Source organism: Malania oleifera, chromosome 8 (assembly GCF_029873635.1).
Source record: "Malania oleifera isolate guangnan ecotype guangnan chromosome 8, ASM2987363v1, whole genome shotgun sequence".
NCBI lineage: Eukaryota > Viridiplantae > Streptophyta > Magnoliopsida > Santalales > Ximeniaceae > Malania > Malania oleifera.
Genome location: NC_080424.1, coordinates 105,075,224 through 105,098,169, shown reverse-complemented (window position 1 = coordinate 105,098,169; position 22,946 = coordinate 105,075,224). Strand labels below are relative to the sequence as shown.

Here is a 22,946-nt window from a genome sequence, read left to right as displayed (position 1 = left end):
TTGACCAGGCTTTGGGCGACCGAACCTAAAATGACCCTATCTTTCCTAGGCGACCAAACCCTTCAAAAGTGACTTTTCACTAACTTGGGCTGTCGAACTTTTCAATTCAAAATAGGCCTCGGGCGACCGAATCCCTCAGTTTAGTTAACCGAATGTATTTTCGGGCACCCAAACCATGCACCAAAATTTCCTGTCTTTTATTTAGCTAACCAAATTTGAACTCGGGCACTCGAACCATTTAAAAGGCATTTTTGGGCTGAGTCTATTCGGGCAACCGAGCTGCAGTTTTGCCACTCGAATCCTCTTAGGTTACTTAATCATTTACCAAGATTAAAAGGGTTAAACTGGGTTAAAATTTCTAATGTGTTTTTAAAACTTTTATAATAATACCCTACATGTCCTAAACGGTCATAATTAGGCCTTTGCCTATAAATATACTTCAGTGGAGGTTAGTAAAATTTTTCAAATCACAGAAAAGTTTCTATCATTTTATTAAACCTAAAAAAAAATACTACCTTTTGTTCTAAATATTATACTACAAATTATGTTATGTTGCGAGAAGTTTCAAATTTAAATTTTTTAAAAATATAATACAAGAAATTATACTAAATTTTGCTCAAATCCAATTAAATGTAAGTCCAAATACCCAAATGTATGTGTCCAACATTTACCACCCAATTTAGAAGCATATAACTATAGAAACTAAATTCAAAGACAGCAGAACGTATTTGCTGATGTCACATGTTTTGTTTTCTCGCTGTGCCGCCATTATTGATCCCATCCAATTTATAAGATGGGCAGTGGAAGTCATCCCCCTCACCCCCCCTCTTCTCTCTCTCTCTCTCTCTCTCTCTCTCTCTCTCTCTCTCTCTCTCTCTCTCTCTCTCTCTCTCTCTCTCTCTCTCTCTTTTGTTGGGAGAGATATCAACAAACAACCACATCGGAATAATTCTTCTTCATATTTGCAAGCAAATATAGTGTATCTCTACTTTTATACGTGTTGAAAATAATAAGAAAAATAATCAATAACACCAAGTCACAAGAATACAATCAATTTTTTACGTGGAAAACTTCTCCAGTGTGAGGAAGAAAAACTACGGGACTTAGTCCAGTTGAAACCTCCACTATCAATCAAATAATTGGTACACAAAGTCTTTTTTAATCGCAATTAGAGGATACAAATATATCTCATCAAGATATCAACAATCTTGGCAAACAAAAAGAGGATTGGAGAGAATATATCAAATTCACGGTTATTGTTCATGGGCAAAAATCCCAACTCCCAAGCTCTAAATCTGATCTCGATCATTCAGATTGTAGCATCTTGAGTCATGAACCTCTCCTCCAAATTTTAGCTCGATCGGATCACAGATGAAGCAGAATCGGAGTCTTGATGAAATATGGGCAGCATAAGAAAAATCACGTTTTTCTCTCTTTCTTTTGAGAAGTGACGACTCCTCCCTTCTCCCCTATCTTTTTTTGTAACTTTCTTTAGGTATTCACACTAAAAGGGTTGGGCTTTGGGCTTTTAATAAAGCCCACTTGGGCTTTCCTCCACATGGAAGGAAATAACCCAACAAATCTCCCCCTTTCCAACTATGTGGAGGGAATCACCATCTCGACGATCGAACAACAAACTTCAAGCTTCTCCCTTGGTAGTGTCTTTGTCAACATATCATAACCATTATCATTAGTGTGAACCTTCTTAAGTTCCAATAACTTATCATTTAACACATCTCTGATCCAATGGTATCATACACCAATATGCTTCGATCTTGCATGGAAACTGGAATTTTTAGCAAGATGAATAGCACTCTGGCTATCACAAAACAACACATACCTCTGTTGCTCGAAACCAAGTTCTCTCAAGAACTTCTTTGCCCATAGCAACTCTTTAGTTGCTTCCGTTTCTGCAATAAACTCTACTTCTATTGTAGAAAGAGCAATGCACTTCTGAAGTCTCGATTGCCAAGTTATAGCCCCACCTGCAAAAGTTATCAAATAGCCCAAAGTAGACTTACGAGTATCCACATCCCCAGCCATATCTACATCTATGTAGCCAACTAACAATGGTTGTCCGCTTCCCAAAACAAGTCTCAAACTAGAAGTGCCTTGAAGATACCTTATAATCCACTTCACTGCATTGAAGTGCTCTCTTCATAGATTTGACAAGAATCGGCTAACTACACCAACTGCATAGGCTATATCTGGTCTTGTGCAAACCATTGCATACATCAAACTTCCTATTGCTGAGGCGTAAGGAACTCTTTCCATGTATTCCTTTTCCTTATCTGTAGAAGGACATTGCTTTGTACTTAGTCTGAAGTGGGTAGTAAGAGGAGGGCTAACCACTTTAGCTTTGTCCATATTGAATCTCTAAAGCACTTTCTCAATGTACTCCTCCTGTGACAAATATAACTTCTTGGCACTCCTGTCACGACTGATTCTTATGCCAAAAATTTTCTTTGCTAGCCCCAAATCCTTCATAGAAAATGACTTACTCAATTGCTTCTTCAACTAGTCAATCCTTAAAGCATTCCTGCCAACAACCAGCATGTCATCCATATAAAGCAGTAAGAAAATAAAATTAGTAATAGAGAATTTTTGAACAAATACACAGTGATTTGAAGTTGCCTTCTTGTAGCCTTGCTCCCCTATAACAGACTCAAACTTCTTATACCAATGTCTCGGTGCTTGTTTCAAACCGTATAAGCTTTTTTTTTCAGCTTACACACATAATCCTCTTTCCCTTTCACTCTAAAACCCCCTAGTTGTTTCATATAAATCTCTTCCTCTAAATCACCATGAAGGAAGGCAGTTTTCACATCCATTTGCTCAACTTCCAAGTCAAGACTAGCTGTTAAGCCGAGTACTGTACGAATCGATGACATCTTTTGTAGAAACCCAAACCTTCATAAATTGGGTTCATCGACGAAGGATCACATTTGTCGACGAAGTCCTTCATAAACTCGTCGACGAAATTCAGAGCCTCGTCGATGAGAAAAAGCCGAGAGGTTTTGGGGGTTCTCGGGAAATCCTTGTCGATGAAATTCAGGGTCTCGTCAATGAATTTTGTGGTCTATTCGTCGACGAAAACGCCGCCTCATCGACGAAGTGGACCGGGTTAAAGGCCCTATAAATATCCCATTTGAGTTGCTTAAGGGCTAAGTTTCATCCAAAAGCCCTCTCTCTCTAAGCTGCAAATCTCTCTCTCTCTCTCTCTCTCTCGGATTCTTTGTCGTTCGTCGTCCGTTTCCAAAAACGAAGGGTACTGCATGGATCAGAAGAGGAAACTCTACACTTTTAGTGGAGCGGATCGTCGTTTCGGAGAGTTTTAGGTTTTCTCAAACATTGAGGTAGGAATATAATCCTAGTTTTGATTAGATATTTGGATAGCAGTAGAAAAGATAGTAAGATTATGTTATGTGGTTTTAGGTTTTCAGGATCTCGGGTTGTCGATTTGGATCGTTTCCAAACGTAGTTTTGTTTTGAGTTTAAGGTAAGGAGAACTTGATTACAATAGTTATTTTGGAAAAACTAAACTACTAAAAAGCTAGTTTACGTTATTATGTATGATTTAACTACTTATTTGTGAAATTCTACCGAGTAGAAATGCTGGTTTGACGATTTTATTGTTTTTGGTAAAAACGAGGATTTCGATGTGAAATCTCCAAATTTTACAAACATCGTTTATTTGTGTTTATACTATAGTAGGAGAGGCTCGAATCCTTTATTTATTCAGTTAAACTATGTATATTGAATTTCTATCATTTAGCGGGTTTTTGTATCAAACTTGTGTGATATATGTTGATATGGGAATGAATGGATTTTCTATACTATTGATATAGAATATGGGAACGAAGTTCCAAACTTGTTATACTGAGAATGTGATAAACAGAGGTTGGTGATACACCGAGCCGCTTTAGTAAACAAAGAGGGGTAAACTGAGTGGAAAGACGTTGGTTTGAACCCAATGCCATTATGTGAATTTGTGAAAAATACTGGAATTGCGCAAGTTATCATATTTGTATAAATTGAATTTATGATACATGGAACCACAGCTTGAGAGTCCCGGGAGGGTTGAAAAATACTTTCTTTGCAAGGTGAAATGAAACCACTGTTATATGATACAGCGCGATATCGTAGCTAGATGTACACGTGCAACCACACGTATTAAACGATGTGGGTACCAAGATGGTCGGCTAGCAGGGTGAAACCATTAGCTGATATTGGGCCAATGGAGGCAGTCGGATCGTATGTAGGTACTCGACAGTGTCTGCACGAACAGGGCATTGGACGAGTATCAATGCACAACCCGGGCACGGGTAAAACTGGTTATAAGGATATTTTGCTATTGGACATCTGATAAATCATTAAATGGTCGAAAGACAGATATGAGAATTTTGTAATATAAATAATGATACCCGATGCATTATTGTATTGAAAATATTTGATTTATATTCCAGATGTTGAATGAAAATATGCATGTATGCAGTCACACACTGTTGTAACTCCTTCTTCCTTATTGAGAGGTGTCTCACCCTATCATATAACCTTTGTTTTCAGGTCCATCAGTGCGTTAGGCCTAGTAGCCAAAGGGATTGGTGAGGTTATTTTGGTTAGCTTACATAAGCATCTACATCTTGTATTAAGCTTGAGGAAGAATCCTTTTTGGAGGGTTGTAATAATGAGAATTGTTCTAAGTCCGAATTATGTCAATTATGGATGTATTAGTAAACTCTGGTATAAGACTAGTAGAAATCCCAATGGATGTTTATGTTTTTCCGCGACATTTACATCATGATTATGTATGTTTTACACCCGTATGTCCCTGTTAAGGGCGGGTTGTTTCCATATTTTGAACAGGTATAGGTATTATGTATGAATGAGTGATACCTGGATCCATATAAAAGGCCAGGTCGTTACAGTTGGTATTAGAGCCCGTAGTCAGTCAGAAGTATGATCTGTTTCATGCTGCCTAGTTAAGTATATGTGTTGAACTTAAAAGTTGCTAGTTGTGATAGTCTAGAATATACCAGAGTATAGGACAAGGATAAGATCTTGGATTTTGCTTTGTATATCTAGAAATGAAAATTCATTGATAGACTTCTGTATTTTTCTGGATCAGTCGAAAGGTTTAGAAAATCATGGCAATCCATTGACGATTTTGTTTCCTAGTAGAAGGGTGAAATTTGAGCTAGAATGAGAATGTCAAATCTATGGAGTATGTCAATGTTAAGAATGTGAATTTGGAGAATTGACTTTATATTGTGATAGTAGTAGTTGATTGGTAGGTTATTACCTGTCGAATGGGTTCTTGTAAATTGTTTTAAGATGGAATCGAGGGATATCACTGCCAATGTGGGTGGCAGTAGTAGTGAGGGTGCCGGCCCCGAGGCTGGTAACGACTCCACTAGTGTGTTACGAGACTTCGCATAACAGCTTATGGCTGAGGTAGTGCGTTCGAACAAGGAACATGATCGTCCTATGACTGAGTTGGGTTGCTATATTGAGCAGTTCACCAGATTGAAGCCCTCTGCTTTTGTGGGCGGTACAGATCCAGTTCGTGCTTAAAATATGATCCAAGAGATCGAGAAGATCTTAGGTGTGTTAAACTGCACTGAAAAGCAGAAAGTCACCTTCGCCACGTTCAAATTGGCTGGGGAGGCTGAGAGATGGTGGGATCTGTGAAGCAAATGGAAGAGCACCAATTGATACCGATAGTGTTGATGTGTGCCCGATTCAAAGAGCTCTTCTTTGAACGTTATTTCTCGGCCATAATTAGAAATTCGAAAATGGAGGAATTTATGAATTTGACACAGGGATCATTGATAGTGCAACAGTACGCTGCCAAATTCTAGGAGCTGTCTCGATTTGCTCCATTCGTGATTCCTGATGAAGCGAAGAAGGCTTGGAAGTTTCAAAGGGGTCTGAGGAGTGAGGTCCGTAAGCAGACGGCGATTCTGCAGTTGCAGGACTTTGCTACGTTGGTTGATAAAGCCACGGTAACAGAAGAGTGTTTACTAGAGGATGCAGAGGTTCAAGTTACGAAGAAAAGGCCAGTGCCTCCTAATTATTCGTCTAGTGCAGGACAAGGTAAGTGGAAGAAGAACAGTGGTGGTACGTTCTAAAATGCCATAAGTATTCCACGTTGCTCTTTATGTGGTAAGAAACACCAGGGGTAGTGTTGGTTGTCTACGGGAGCTTGTATGCGGTGTGGTAGACAAGGACATCAGATGAAAGATTGTCTGAGGCAGACGAATGATGGAGTCTCACAGTAGCAATGCAGAGGGAATGCTTCGACACAGTGTGACGGTCAGCAAGGGGTACTGCTCAGGCTAGGGTATATTCTCTGACTCTTGGTGACGCTGAGAATACTAGTGATGTAGTCACAGGTATCATTTACATGCTTGCTCATAAAGCTGTTGTATTATTTTATTCCGGGGCAACACATTTTTTTATTTCCAGAGATTTTGTTGAGCTATGTGGATTAGAAGTGCAATTGTTAGATGATGAATTAGTAGTGGCTACATCATCTAGAGCTATGGTCGGGTGTAGTAAGGTAGTTCGGGATTTTTCGATTGAAATACAGGAAAGGATACTACCAGTTAATTTTGTGGTGTACTATATGTATGACTTTGATATCATCTTAGGGATGGACTGGTTGTTTGCTAGTTATGTCAATATTGATTGCCTCAAGAGGGAGGTGTTGTTTAGAATGCCAAGAAAGCAGGAATTTCAATTCCTTGGATCATGTGTGCGTTCTACACCACGTATCATTTCTGCTATGCAAGCTAGGAGGCTACTTCATAGGGGGTGCCAAGGATATCTAGAAATTGTGAAAGACACACTAGTAGGAGAACGGGAATTGGAAATGATTCCTGTGGTACGCGAATTCCCTGACGTGTTTCCAGAGGACTTACCAGGTTTACCTCCGGATCGTGAATTGGAATTTGCCATAGAATTAGCTCCAGATACGGCGTCGATATCAAAAGCTCTGTATCATATGGCTTCAGTTGAGCTAAGCGAGTTAAAGGAACAGCTTCAAGAGTTGCTTGACAAGGGATACATTCGACCTAGTGTTTCTCCTTGGGGAGCACCGGTGTTTTTTGTGAAGAAGAAGGATGGGTCGATGAGGATGTGCATCGACTATCGATAACTGAATAAGGTAACGATAAAGAATAAGTATCCGCTACCTAGGATCGATGATTTGTTTGATCAACTTCAAGACACGCAGGTCTTCTCTAAAATTGACCTACGGTCTGGGTATCACCAGTTGAAGGCGAAAGCGGAGGACATCTCGAAAACTGCATTTCAAACTTGGTACGGCCATTTTGAATTTATGGTTATGCCTTTTGGTTAGACTAATGCACCTACAACATTTATGGATTTGATGAACAGGGTCTTTCACGAATATCTAGACCGGTTCGTTGTGGTATTTATTGATGATATCCTAGTGTATTCTAGGAGTGCTGCAGAACATGAAGTTCATTTGAGGCTAGTATTGCAAATGCTGAGAGATAAGAAGTTATATGCAAAACTGAAGAAATGCGAGTTCTGGCTGGAACAAATTGCATTTCTGGGGCACGTAGTGTTTAAAGAAGGTGTATCAGTAGATCAGAGTAAGATAGAAGCTGTAGTGGATTGGACGAGACCGAAGAATGTACAGGAGGTCAGAAGTTTTTTGGGTCTTGCAGGTTACTACCATCGGTTTGTTGAAGGGTTCTCCAGTTTGGCAGGTCCTTTGACAAAACTCACGTAGAAAAGCAAGAGATATGATTGGACGGATGAGTGCGAGCTGAGTTTCCAGGAGCTGAAATGGCGAGTGGTCACTGCTCCAGTTCTAACTCTTCCATCCACTGATGGTGGTTTTGTTATATACAGTGATGCTTCGAAAAAGGGTCTTGGCTGTGTTCTAATGCAGCAGGGCAAAGTAGTGGCTTATGCATCTTGTCAACTAAAAGAATACGAGAAGAACTACCCGATGCATGATTTAGAAGTAGCAGTGGTAGTGTTTGCACTGAAAATTTGGAGGCACTATTTATACGGTGAAAAATATGAGATTTTTACCGACCTTAAAAGTCTTAAATACTTTTTCACCCAGAAGGAGCTCAATATAAGATAGCGTAGGTGGCTTGAATTGATTAAAGACTACGGCTGTGTTATTAGCTATCACCTAGGAAAAGCTAATGTGGTAGTTGATTCTCTGAGTCAGAAGTTAGTTGACGTGACAGTCTCAGCAGTGCAGGTTCAGCATAAAATCTACATGGACCTTGAGAGATTGAGTTTGGAAGTAGTGAAAGGAAACCATCAGGTTGTCTTTGCTAGCTTGGTGGTACAGCCGACTTTGCAGGAGAGGATCTGCGTGGCACAGAAGGAGGATCCCGAATTGGTTGTTATTATGGAAGGAATCCAGAAGGGGCTAAAGCCGGATTTCAGTATCCTTGGCGATGGGATATTGAGATTTCGCGACAGGGTTTGTGTACCGAATGATACTGGGATTAGACGGGTCATTCTAGATAAGGCATATCGTTCACTTTATACTGTACATCCTTGTCCTGAAAGCCGTCTTCGAGACATCTTCTGCTTTCACTTTCACCTGATGGTAATCTGATCTGAGATCGATCTTCGAATACACCCGTGTACCCTAGAGCTGATCAAATAAATTGTCAATACGAGGTAGAGAATATTTGTTCTTGATAGTCACTTTATTAATCTCTCTGTAATCTATACACATCCTTATAGTCCTGTCATTCTTCTTTACAAACAGCACTGGAGCTCCCCACGGAGATACACTAGGTCATATGAAACCTTTATCAAGCAAATCCTGCAACTGGTCTTTCAGTTCCGCCAACTCTACCGACGCCATTCGGTACGGTGCTTTAGAGATCGGCGCTGTACTTGGAAGTAGATCAATGGAAAAATCTACTTCACGATCAGGCGGCAAACCTAGTAATTCATCTGGGAACACGTCTATAAATTCTTTCACCATAGGCGTATTGATAAGCTTCAATTCATTTTCAGACATTTCCTTCACAAAAGCCACGAATCCCAAACAGTCATTCTGGAGCACTTCGTCTGAACAGCTGAGACCATTTGAGGTAAGGATTGCACCCGTGACCCTATAAATCTAAATTCTGCTTTCCTCGAAAGTCTGAATATCACTTCTCTAGCACGACAGTCTATAACAGTATAATTAGCCGCTAGCCAATCCATGCCAAAAATAATATCAAACCCGTGCATATCTAATACCATTAAATCAGCAGATAAAATCTTCCCCTGAACATCAACTGGACAATCACTGAGTACCCTACTACATCTCACTGCTGACTTGGTTAGTGTAGCCACTAATAACTCAACATCTAATGATTGCGTTTCTACTCCACATAATTTTACACACCCCAAGGACACAAACGAATGTGTAGCACCAGAATCAAAAAGGGCAATAACTTTAAATGAAAACATACTAACAATACCTCTCACCACTTCGCTGGCCTCCTTAGCGTCACCTAGCGTCAAAGTAAAAACTCTGGCTGGGGCCGTATTCCTCTGCTGGCCTCCTCGTGGTGCCTAGTAACCTCTTCGTGCAGGTCTAGGAGCAGGAGCCATACCTGTCTGTGTCGGACACTCCCTCATCATATGCCCTGGCTCCCCGCACCTGTAGGAGACACCTTGCCTGACACGACACTCCCCTAGGTGTCTCTTCCCATAAGATGGGCAAGTTGGAGATGGCTGCACACCCTGAAAACCGCGATTCCTGGTCTCTTGTCTCTGGTCCCTATAATAGCCACCTCTCTTCCATGCAGCGCGACCGACTCCCTGCTGGGAACCAGAAGGTGTAGACCTCTTCTTCTGCCTCTATTCCTCAACCTCCAATCGCTCTCCAATCTCAGCTATAGTGGCTCTATCCACTAGCTCAACAAAATCCTGCAACTTCAGAATCGATACCTGTTTGTATATCTCCCTTCTCAAACCTCTCTCAAACTGCCGTACCTTCTTCACCTCATCTAGAATGATGTACGCGGCGAAGCGAGATAGCTCGATGAACCTTGCCGCGTACTGCTGCACTGATAGCTGTCCCTGCTTCAGATTCAGGAACTCCTCAATCTTAGTTTCCCTGGAAGAAGCCAGAAAGTACCTGTCGAAGAATATTTCCTTAAACCGCTCCCACGTCATTTCCACAGGCATAGTCCTCTGCTGCTCTAACAATCTCACTGCTGACCACCATCTCTCGGCCTCCCCAGTCAATTTATATGTGGCAAACAGTACCCTCTGTTCCTCAGAACACTGCAACACTATAAATATCTTCTCCATCTCTCGTACCCAGTTTTCAGCAACTGCAGGATCTGACCCTCCTGAGAAAGCTGGAGGACTCATCTTAATAAACTTCTCAATCGAACTACCGTGACCTGCCGATGGACCACCCTGTTGCTTTGAACTCCTAGCAATTTCTGTCATAACCTACTGTGCTACGCTGTGTAAAACAGCATCTGAATCACTACCCGCAGCGCCTGAGGGTCCAGCACCCTCACTCCCATTGGCGTGGGCACTATTGCCACCAAGGTCCATCCTGAAAAACATGTAACTTAACTCAAACTTCCTTCTCTATACGTATCACTCAACTCATATGCTATTTTCTCCTATTTAATTCATCTCTCCTAATCTCAATTCAAGGTTCAATCCTGCAATCTAGATACCTAACCCGACGATAGTTTACAATGAATTTCTTGAAATCGTCACCCTAGGAAAATCATACAAACCACCACGGAAGTCCTACATCTAGACTACAAAACCAGACCTCAAATTCCCTTTTTCCTATACTCTGGTATTATTACTGCTGCACTCTAGAGTCTACAGAACCTAGTATCCTAGGCTCTGATTCCAAATGTAACGTCCCTCAATTTCTAAATATAAAATGTCACATAATAGATAAAATGGTCAACTCGAACCCGTGGATAACGGGGATACCTGTCAAACACAGCGGAATTCTACGCAGCAGTAAACATAAAATTCAAAAATTCATCCATAAAGCATAATACTAGAAACTTAATACCAGAATTTACTACATCTCCCAATACTGTACATATATACAACCCTCAAAATATCAAAATGACACTAGGACCATATAACAAAAATCTGCTGATCCTAGTACATAGCTTACCCTTTTATTAGGGAAGCACCAATCACTCAACGGCGGCACTGACCCACTGGTCTCTCTGGGTTTCCTGAAAATCATTTAATGTTTGGGGTGAGACACTTCTCAGTAAAGGAAAATAAGCTAAATACAGTTGTGTGGTAACATGAACATTGAAAGTGCTTATACATATATAGTACATTTCATAACTCTGGAAATAATCATAATATCATACTGGATAATCATGTACTTTCATATTTGTTAATAAATCATAACATACATAAGCATCTGTTATAACTGTAATACTGAAAATATACTCAAGATGAATAGCTAGCTGGTGTCATGTATTACCCCTTATGACGGGTTGTGCAGCCCAAAGGCGAGACCCGACAATGGCTGGCCAACCACTACCGAATCAAATATGTTTGTAAGTACGATGAGTCCGCCACACCCTGGTCCGGACTGCCAAGTGGATGTTCACACTCTACTGAAAGCCACATCGACTATCCATATCCCATCCCCTCGTGGGATGGTTAGCACCAATCTGACGTAGATATCTGATCTACATATATAGCTACAGTACCGAGCCTGAACTGAACTAAACTAACATCCTGATTGTAATAACATATAATACATGAACATACATAACATCATCACGTCCTCATGCCGAAAACATAGATACGGCCTCCTGCCGAAATCATAAATACATGGCCTCGTGCCAAAATCGTAAATACAGCCTCGTGCTAATAATATAAATACATGGCCTCGCTCCAAAATCGTAAATACGGCCTCGTGCCAATAATATAAATACGGCCTCATGCCAATAACATAAATACATGGCCTCGCGCCAGATACGTTTCAGGTATTTACATTCTGAAAATAACTCATTTATCATATATTCATCAAACTCAGTATAGCATAACTCGTCTTTTCAAAATACCTGAAAATATCCTTTGCTCATAAAATCATTCATATCATGATTCACTTCACATAAAATAATGTTCATGCCACACATGTGCCGTTTAAAGTCATACCTCATATTCTAAAATCATCATTTCTAGCATCTTATACATACATATACATTTTAATCATAATAGCAGTATTTTCCAAACATACATTTCATATGTGATAAACAAATATAGCATATGTTTTTTTGAAAATAAATGTGCCTATAATTAATAATAGCTTGCATGGAAAATAACTGCTTTAATTTATTCTCTTACCTGACTACTGAGAAAGCCCCTAGAATATCTTAGCCTAACCCTCGTAGGATTTCCTGATAAATATCCTAAAACTGAAAATTCTTAGTATTAAACATCAGTATTTTCATGCGTACATCATTTCCTATAACTACCACAAAGTCAAATTTGGCTTAAAAAGCCTTACCTCAACTCTGGAATGATTTCCAACTTCGTTTTCCCGACGATCCACTCTGGCAACCTCGTAGAGAACTTCGCCACGAGCGTCGTGGTAGCCTCAAATTTTCGATCCGGCGTAAAACTAGCCCAAAATCGAAGAGAGAGAGTGAGAGAGCCGAAGGGGAAAGAGAGAGAGGGAGTGGAGAGGAAGCTTAATTGTGAAGAAAAAATCGGTTTCTCATATTTATAGATGGGGGATTTCGTCGACGTAATTCAGTCGGCACTAAAACCCCTCCCAGTATTTCTTCATCGACGAAGCCCTGTGTTCGTCAACGAAATTTTTAAAGCCTTCATTGACGAAACCCTATGTTCGTCGAAGAAGCTTGACAGCTTCCTTCTGTTCCTTTTTCCAATTTCCCTTTCTTTATTATTTAAATTTCATTTAAAATTCAGGTCGTTACATAGGTAGTCTTTGGGTTTTAGGGAAAATTTTCTGTTATGGTTGTAATCTCCCAGAACTGCTCATGTAACCACGGTATTCCTCCGCCATAAGTGAGGGCAGGTAATAAAATAGACCCCTTTTCTTTACAGAATGATGGAAGTATAAATAGACATTCATATAGTAAATTTCGAGGACAAAATTTTATAAAGAGGGAAGAATGTAGTGACCCGAAAAATAATAGCATTATAATAATAAAGAGGGAGAGAAAATAGATACAAAAACAGAAGAAGGCCGTGGACTTCGTCGACGAAGGTTTAAGAATTTCGTCGACGAACACAGGGTTTCGTCAACGAGAAAATGCCGAGAGACAGATTCGGGCAGCTCTAAATTTCGTCGACGAATATAGGGACTCGTCGATGAATTTACAGAAAGACTTGTTGACGAGGTGACATGTCTTGTCAATGAATCTAGTCCTATATAAGTAAGGAAAACCGGATTTTATCACATTTTTCACCGAGCTCTCTCTCTCCTCTATCTCTCTACGTCACTCTCTCCCTTCTCTCTTTGATGTCGGCCTCACCAGTCGCCGGATCGACGATCCGAAGCTACCATGACGCTCTTGGCAGAGTTCTCTATAAGTCTGCTGGAGCAGATTGTCGGAAAAATAGATTTGGATTTCATCCCAAATTCAGGGTAAGACCTTTTAGTCTCCTTTTGGCCTTGTGGTAGTTATAAGAAATGATGTAGGAAGAGAAATACTGATATTATGTTCTAGCATATGTTGGTTTCAGGGTGGTTTGTAGGAGGCCCTGTGGGTGTTAGGCTTGTATTCCCTAGGGGGACTTTCCAGCAGTCAGGTAAGGGAAATATGTTATGCTAGTTAAAGTAGAGATTTTTACCAGTAAAATATAGTATATGTTCATGGGTTTTGAGAGTAGGAATTTATACAACTTATAAAATTATGTTTAATGAATTTTAATTGTGTGGCATGAGAATATTGATATAGTACATAATTTTATACAACTTCTTACAGAATTATGTTTTACATTATTCAAACAGAATGATATTTTACAGTATTTTCAGGATCATATTTACAGTATATACAGATAAGGAAATGTATTTACAGTTTTCATAGTACCATGATTATATAGCTTTACAGAACTATGAAATACAGAAACACAGTTTATATAGAAATATAGTTGATACAGAAATACAGTTTATTACAACGTCATGGTTAATATAGTTATATAGAATCATGGTAAAATAGATAGATTGTATATAGAAAGGTATTATATAGTATCAAACCCTATAGGACCATACATTTTACAGAGCACGGTACCGTAGCTACATACAGTTTATAGAGTGCAACCACATATTCAGATAATACGTGGTATAAAAGTCGATCGCATAAAGCCCACGAGTGGACAGGCTCCCCATCAGATATGGGTAGAGGAGGGCTGATCAGATTACGGAGTATAGTGCTTTATTCCTGGTTGGCTAACTAGGGTAAATCTCGCCTACAAGCCGCACAACTCTGTTATGAGGGGTTAAATCATGACACACAGTTATCCACACGGAATTTTACAGCTATTATTATGTTTATACAGCTTTACAGAAACAGAAATTATATACATAGAATAGCAGTATTTTGAATAGAAACCTAAGTACAGAAATGTTATGCAACAGGTAAAGGATAAAAGTTATATTTCTATTATTGTGTTTTACAGATTCTGTGATACATGACTATATAGTAGTAAATTTTCTCAGTATTGTAACTTAATTGCCACACACTAGTGATAGCATATTTCGTCTTATTGAGCTTTGACTCATCCCAGTATTGAATTATTTTTCAGGTAATCCCGATAGGCGAGCAGACCAGGCTTGCAGATAGAGGAGTTTCAGTACTACCAGTTAGAGAGAGAGTGAGTATATTTTTGGGGAATATTTTGTATAGCCCTAGCTAGTTGAGGGAATTTTGGGGATACAATACATTTGTATATTTTGGAAAACATTTTAGAACTCTGGTATTGTATATAATGGTTTATAGTTATATTTATATAATCTTTGCTTCTTGCTGCTTAGGGTAATGATTGGGTTTACCCCCATATAGTTTCAGAACATGTGTAACGACCTGCTTAATTAACTGATTTTTTTTTCACTGTAATAATTATCATACTCTGATACTATAACATTATCCTAAGAAGCGAGAAGCATAATCATATAAACAAAACCTAAACCATTACATACAATACTAGAGTTCTGAAATGTTTTGCAAAATATACAACATAACTGTATCCCCAAAAATTGCCCTAAACTAGCTAGGGTAATACAAAAATGCTCCCAAAAAATGATACTCACTCTCTTTAAGGGTACTACTGAAGCCCTTCTATTTGCGAGCCTGATCTGCTCACCTTCCTGGATCACCTGAAAAATATATCAACACTGGGATGAGCCAACACTCAGTAAAAGAAAATATACTATTACTAGTGTGTGGCAAATGAGCTACTACATATCATGAAATCTGTTTCATATAAACATGAATAACTAAGTACAAAAGTACAGTACAAATAATAAAACATACCACCCCTTTTCCCTATTGCTTAACATATCAGTATTATGATTATAATTCAAAATACTTCTAGTGTATATAGTAGGATCCCTGTTTCTGTAAATCAATACGTAAGTAATAGTAATTGAAACTGTTCCCTGTGGCTATCTGTGTCATGACATGCCCCTCATGACGAGGTTATGCGGCTCGTAGGCTAGATTTATCCTAGCTGGCCAACCAGGAATAAATCACTGAACTCCGTCAGTCGACCTGCTCACCTTAACCCATATCTGGATGGGGAGCCTAACCTCTTCAAAGGCCTAGGTGGTCGACCGTACCACGTATATCTGAATAGGTGGTTGCACTCATATAATAACATAGTATCTGTAGCAACGGTACCGTGCAAGTCCAACAGGGTCTGATATCGTATAATATATTTCTATATACATGTCTATCTAATTTACCATGATTCTGAAGTACTGAAATAACCATGATACTGCATAACGTACTGAAATTTGAATAATCATAACATGGAACTGCATATTCGTAATACTAGAATTCATGTTATCATGGTACTAAAATTCATAAGATCATGGTACTAAAATATCGTAAAATCATGGTATTGAAATTCGTATAATCATGGTACTGAAATGCGTATAATCATAATACTAAAATTCGTAAAATCATGAAACTAAATTCATAAACATATCCCCATACCATATACATAGTCATAAGCCACACCATACTAAAATACATAATTTTCATAAATAAATAAACTGCATAATATTCAGAACTTTCCTAGCATAGCATATTTCCCTTACCTTATCTCTGAAAAGCCCCTACTGTACTATAGCCTAATACCCGCAGAGCCTTCTACAAAACACCCTGAAACTAATATTTTCCTGGACTAAACATTATTATTTTTCTGCTTGTATCATTTCCTATAACTACCACAATGCTAAAAGGAAACTAAAAGGCCTTACCCTGAATTTGAGATGATTTCCAACTTCGATTTCCCGATGATCCGCTCCAGTAGATGCATAAAGAACTCCACCAGGAGCGTCATGGTAGCTTCGGATCGTCGATCCGGCGACTGATGGGACTGGAAATGAAGAGAGAAGGGAGAGAGAGTCGTAGGAGAGAGAGAGAAGAGAGAGAGCGACAAGAGAAAATGAGAAATATCTCGGTTTCCTGCCTTTTATATTTCCAGGTTCATCAATGAGCTACGTCACTTCATCGACGAGCCCTTCACAAAGTTCGTCGACGAGACCCTATGTTCGTTGACGAAATTCAGAGCACCCCGAACCATCTCTCGGTATTTTCTCGTCGACAAAGCCCTGTGTTCGTCGACGAAATCTACGGCCTTCTTTTGTTTCTAATTCTATTTTCTCTCCCTCTTATTATTAAAAAAAAACGCTATTATTCTTCGGGTCACTGCAACATGTGGAATATTATAGTTTATATATAAAAAAACCCATGTAAATAGCAGGTCGTGACAATGTCGTTAGAGATCTTTGCTTGCAAAACGTACAATACAGAGTGCTTCATGCCTCGAGCCACAACCATAGCACCCTTGGTGAGCTTCCACTAGCCATCACTAAAAGTGTTGCAATACCCTTTGTCATCAAGGTTACCTACAGAAATCAAATGCAAATGAATGTCAGGAATATGCTTCATATCTTTAAGAACTAAACTCATGTCATTATTTGTCTTCAGATACACATCCCCAATTCCAATGACTTTAACCAAGCCATCATTGCCCATCTTTATTGTTCCAAAATCACCAGATCTATAGGATGTAAAGAAATCCTTCCAAGATGTAGCATGAATGCAGGCACCACTATTAATCACCCAACTGGTCTCATGGTATACAACATTTATCATCTCATCATCATAAACAAAGAGGAATTCTGCAGGAGTGGTAGTAGCAACTCTATCATCACCATCTTTGTCATCTCCATTCTTTATTCCCTTCCTTTTCTCATTCTTGTTTTCTTTCTTTAATTGCCTGCAATATTTCTTGATGTGTCCCATTTTCCCACAATGATGACACTCAACATTCGCAAACTCGTTGGACTTGTTTCTGATGTTATCTCTATTCTTCAAACCTCTGCTCTTAGTTCTCCCCCTCTTTTCTGTAACCAAGATCTCTGACTATGAAGAGAATCTCTGTGTTTTTCTTCTCATCTCTTCATTTAGCAAACAACTCTTGGTCATATCCATTGTGATTACATCTTCTGGAGCGGAGTTAGACAATGAAGTTCTGAGCGTCTCCCACAAGTCCGATAATGAACCAAGCAACCATAACCCTTGTATCTCATCATCAAACTTAATATCCATTCCAGCCAACTGATTAATAATTCCTTGGAATGTATTCAAGTGATCAAATAAAGGAGTCTCGTCCTGGTATCTTAAAGTCATCATTTGTTTAATCAGAAACAATTTATTATTTCCAGTCTTTCAAGCATATAACTGTTCAAGCTTACTCCATAGATAACGTGCATTTGTTTTTCCACTAATATGGTTCAAAACATTATCATCTACCCATTGCTTGATATACCCACACACCTGTCCATGCAACAAAGTCCATTCTATATCAGACTTTTTTTTTCTAGTTTTTCAGTACTAAATACCGGTAGGTAATAATCTTTCACATAAAGAAGATCCACCATTTTTCTTTTCCATATGTGATAAATTGAACCATTGAGATTAATCATTCTACTAGTATTTGCTTCCATAACTCAAATTGTCAACCTGTCAATTTGTCAACCGGACTCTAATACCATATTGTTGGAAGAGATATCAACAAACAACTACAGCGGAATAATTCTTCTCCCTATATACAAGAAAATATAGTGTATCTTTATTTTTATACATGCTAAAAATAATAAGAAAAATAATCAATCACACCAAACCACAAGAACATAATCAATTTTTTACGTGGAAAACTTCCCCAATGTGAGGAAGAAAAACCATGAGATCTAGTTTAGTTGAAACCTCCACTATCAATCAAATAATGGGTACACAAAGTCTTCTCTAATCGCAATTAGAGGATACAAATATATCTCATCAAGATATCAACAATCATGGCAAACACAAAGAGGATTGGAGAGAATATACCAAATTCGCGATGGGAAAAAATCCCAATTCCCGAGCTCTAAATCCGATCTCCAACATTCAGATTGTAGTTCCTTGAGTCATGAATCTCTTCTCCAAATTTCAGTTCAATCGGACCACAGACGAAGTGAGATTGGAGTCTTAATGAAATTTGGGCATGAGAAAAATCATGTTTTTCTCTCTTTCTTTTGAGAAGTGACGACTACTCCCTTCTCCCCTTTCTTTTTATAACTTTCTTTAGGTTTTCACACTAAAAAGGCTGAGTGCCCACTTGGACTTTCCTCCATATCGAAGGAAATAACCTCCCACCTTGCTTTCTCTCTCTCTAAAATCTAAATGAACCCCATAAATCATATGAGAATGTTGGGATTGAGGAGCTTGGTGTTGGAATCGTCGGATGGTTTGAGAATTACAGGGTTTGCACTTATCACATGGAACAATGCCTGGAAGGCTCTGGAGGCTTTGGGCATTGCCGATTCCATAAGACGACGTCATCTTCCCCTTGACGGGTACCCTTCCCTCCTTTACTTTAATTCTCATTATTTTATTTAATTAATTACTTCAAAATAACTTAAATTAAATTCACTTCATTCCTTTAGCAACAATATCTTATATATATATATATATATATATATATATACATGTGCAGGATTCGAGTGTCCTCTGCAGTTACAGGGCTCCCCATTTTGGAGAAATCATTTGAAAGGAAGGGGCAAGAGTGAGTACTTCTTTTGCTTAAGCTGTCTATATTGGTAATTCTAGTTATTTATAAGCCCCTCATCAAAATAATAAGCTCAAAAGATGAGGCCCTCCTAGCTTTAGAAACAATTGCACTAAAGTCCATTATTTGTCCAAAAAATTTAAAGGGCATCCTCCTGCCCAAATGAAAAATGTGCCTCACGTGCCACATGTCTACAATTGAGGCTTTCCCAGCTTTGGAAATAATTGCACTAAAGCCCCTTATTTATCTAAAAATTATAAAGGACACCTGCCCAATTGGCAAATGTGTCCCCACTTGCCACATGTCTAAAAATGAGGCCCTCCTAGCTTTGGAAATAATTGCACTAAAGCCCATTATTTATCAGAAAATTATAAATGGCACCTATCCGAAGTCACATAACCAAGTACATGGATAATATAAAAGGACACAGTCCCTTATATAAATTTTAATATCATTTTTTTTTTCTAATTTTTCCTTTTACCGGGTTTGATTTGATCCTTTTAGTGCATATTTTTTCAAGAGTCTATCTTTTAAGATATAAAATGAATCATCGAGTGAATAGCTTATGAACGTTTGGGTTAATTATGCAGTGGAAATTATGAAACTCGATGTGTGATAAGAAAGATTTTACTTGAAACCTTAAAGGAGGAATTGCCACATGGTACAATCAAGTATTCTTCTAAGGTTGTTTCTATTGAGGAATCAGGATGGTTCAAAATTGTGCACCTTGGCGACGGCTCGAGCATTAAAACTAAGGTAAATTACTTATATAATATGTTTACTTAATTACGAATATATGTTTAAGCTCCTATGAAGCAATTATGCATGGTCCAGATAACTATATGCGAAGGAGATCAGGAAACGATCGTAGAAACAGTGCAAGTAGTGTATTTGAAATTGAATTGATTAAAGAACTAGCAAGTCGATTAGCCAAATTCAATCGTGATATGATTGGATTTTTTAAGTAAAATATTTTTAAAACTTGTCACCAATTTAACCTTATTTTATTGATCTAGTTAATTTTTTTTTCATCAAGTTTATATCTAAAATTTAATCCAAACATGGTTGATGGATCAATTCAATTTGATTCTAAAAATATTGATTTCAAGAAATTCACATCTAATACATTTTGGTTTTTTATATTCAAGGTATTAATTGGGTGTGATGGAGTTAACTCAGTGGTAGCAAAATGGCTTGGCCTTAAGAAAGCCGTTGATGCTGGGCGATCAGCAATTAGGGCTTTGGTTGAATTTCCAGAAGGCCATGGATTTGAACGCAAATTCTTACAATGCATTGGGCACGGTGTACGATATGGTTATATGCCCTGCAATGAGAAGACGATGTATTGGTTTTTCACTTTCACTTCTCTCGACCAAAGTAAGCAAACTTAACTTATACATTCCTGGTCGCATTAATTAAATTATTTTTCTCCCTAAAGGCTTTGATTGGAATTTTTTTAAATGACTTGAAATGCTTATAATTTTACGTCTCCAATTATTTTTTTTATCTAATTAAATTCTCTGTTTAGAATGGGTCTTGAAATGTCTCAAAAATCAAAATTTAAGACTTGATTCAAATGCAACTAAATCAACACAAACTTTGATTTAAAAATTAAAATCAATGCTCTCAAACCTGATTTATTAGTGATTAGGAGCCTATGAATTTGAATACATAAAATATAAATTTTATATTGATTTTCATACAAATGCACTCCAAGCACAACTTCAAACATTTCAGAAAAAAATTCAAAAGAACATTTTACATCTAAAGAAAGTCAATTAGAAATATTTACAGAACCTCTGATTGCAGAGACAGAAGACGACATGGAAGATAATCCAGCAAAGATGAAGCAGTTCGTGCTGAGCAAGCTCGGCAAACTCTCTCAACAAGTCCAGAGCGTTGTGGAAAGAACCGAGCTCGTCAACATCTCCTGCGCGTCGCTGAAGCTCCGGTGGCCGTGGGATCTTCTCCGGGGAGAAAGCTGCAGAGGCAACGTCTGCGTCGCCGGCGACGCCCTGCACCCGATGACGCCGGACATCGGCCAGGGCGGCTGCTCCGCCCTGGAAGACGGCGTCGTTCTGGCGAGGTGCCTCGGCGAAGCCTTCCTGGCGAAAACACAAAACGGCGACGAATGGGGAAGGATCGAAAAGGCGGTGGAGAAGTATGGAAAGGAGAGGAGGTGGAGGAGTATTGGGCTGATAGCGACGGCGTACACGGTGGGGATGGTGCAGCAGAGCGACGGGAAGGTGATGAGCTTCTTGAGGGACAATTTGTTGGCGGGAATTTTGGCCGGATCTCTTCTCAAGATGGCTGATTTCGACTGCGGGAAGCTTAATTGATTCATCTAGTGGGATCGATTTATTTGTTTATTTGATGTGTAACAAATGAGGAGTGCTGTGCGAATTGGAAATTTGGAAGCATAAGTAAGACAATTAAATCTGAATTGGAAGAACAACATACAATTGTTTGTTTTTTTGGTATTTTTTTTTCCTAAATATAAAATTTAAATGTCTTTTTTCTCTTTATTATTTCAGAAATTATTCTCTTAAATATGCATACACATTAGCACAAGAACCCATTGATTAGTTTTTATACCAACAAAAGAGCAAGTGGTCTCACTTCAAAATAATCAAGAGAGGCCCAAAAAAAAAAAAAAAAAAAAAAAAAAAGCTAAAGAGAAGAAACAGAAAATTTGCTTACATATTATTCAAATTTTATCATACTTTCGACTTGACTCACTTACAAATAAAAATATGAAACAGTTGCTTGAGCTAAATATTTTTCATTGAATTGCCAAGAACAAGGATCTTCTTCTGAAAAGATTCTTCCTTTCGCCCTTCCAAGCAAAACTCTTTTGTCTTGAAATGCTTCAGAAGGAGAGAACCATCAACTATTGAAATGAAAAATTTCAATGCCGCGTCAAAACTCATTCTGCTTTTATCGTTCAAGTACAAAAGAAATGATATGAAAACTATAAACGTAAGTGAGTTTATATAGAGTCGGGGGAGGGTAAAGTTTTAGATCTTGTAGTATTCTAATATTTTTACCATTATTACATTTTATGGTTAGATTTTTCCTTATTTGTTGTCATTAAAGATGCAACAAATCTTTCATTTTTAGGCCCTTGTAATGACATGAGAATTTTGATGTGTTTTTTCTTTTCTTTTTTTAGATAATTATTTCAATTATCGTCAGGTTTATTAATATTAGTTAAGTGTTATCAATACATTGAAATTATTAAATTTTTAATTGAATTTCTATAGTAAGAAATGTGTTTGTCAAGAAAGACACCTAAATTAAATGCTCTTCACAAATTTTAAGACTCATCTATAATTATGATTATAATCATATTCATAGCACGTTAGATGAAATAAGTGTTCTGTTTAAATATTTCCAAAAAAATTACCTTCAAAAGTCTCAGGCATTATAAAAAATTTATGATAGCATGAAATATGTAATATATTTATCAAAGAAATTTCAATCAATTTAGGAAAGGGTGATTAAAAAGAAATTAATTTTACAATTTTGAAATTATATATTTTCTAGAAAATGATGAAAATATATTTCCCAACTTTTCTATATATTTGAAAAATTGAAAAAGATAGTGATATTTTTGTAACAATTTG

At 38.1% G+C, this 22,946-nt stretch overlaps 1 protein-coding gene across 1 annotated transcript; it reads left to right on the top strand.

Moving 5' to 3' along the window:
* The first annotated feature begins 18,908 nt into the window (after positions 1-18,908).
* LOC131162115 (monooxygenase 2-like) lies at positions 18,909-21,869 on the top strand. The gene is made up of 5 exons (XM_058118279.1): positions 18,909-19,108; positions 19,249-19,317; positions 19,911-20,076; positions 20,469-20,697; positions 21,130-21,869. The coding sequence occupies exons 1-5, from the start codon at positions 18,936-18,938 to the stop codon at positions 21,657-21,659; spliced, it is 1,167 nt and encodes a 388-aa protein (XP_057974262.1). The 5' UTR covers positions 18,909-18,935; the 3' UTR covers positions 21,660-21,869.
* The last annotated feature ends 1,077 nt before the right edge of the window (positions 21,870-22,946 follow it).

What these genes read in the sequence shown, in the direction of transcription:
- LOC131162115 (XM_058118279.1), top strand. Translation starts at nt 18,936, where the DNA reads ATGAACCCCATAAATCATATGAGAATGTTGGGATTGAGGAGCTTGGTG. An exon ending in TTTGAAAGGAAGGGGCAAGA is followed by an intron (nt 19,318 to 19,910) that starts GTGAGTACTTCT and finishes TTAATTATGCAG; the next exon opens with TGGAAATTATGAAACTCGAT. An exon ending in TTTCACTTCTCTCGACCAAA is followed by an intron (nt 20,698 to 21,129) that starts GTAAGCAAACTT and finishes CTCTGATTGCAG; the next exon opens with AGACAGAAGACGACATGGAA.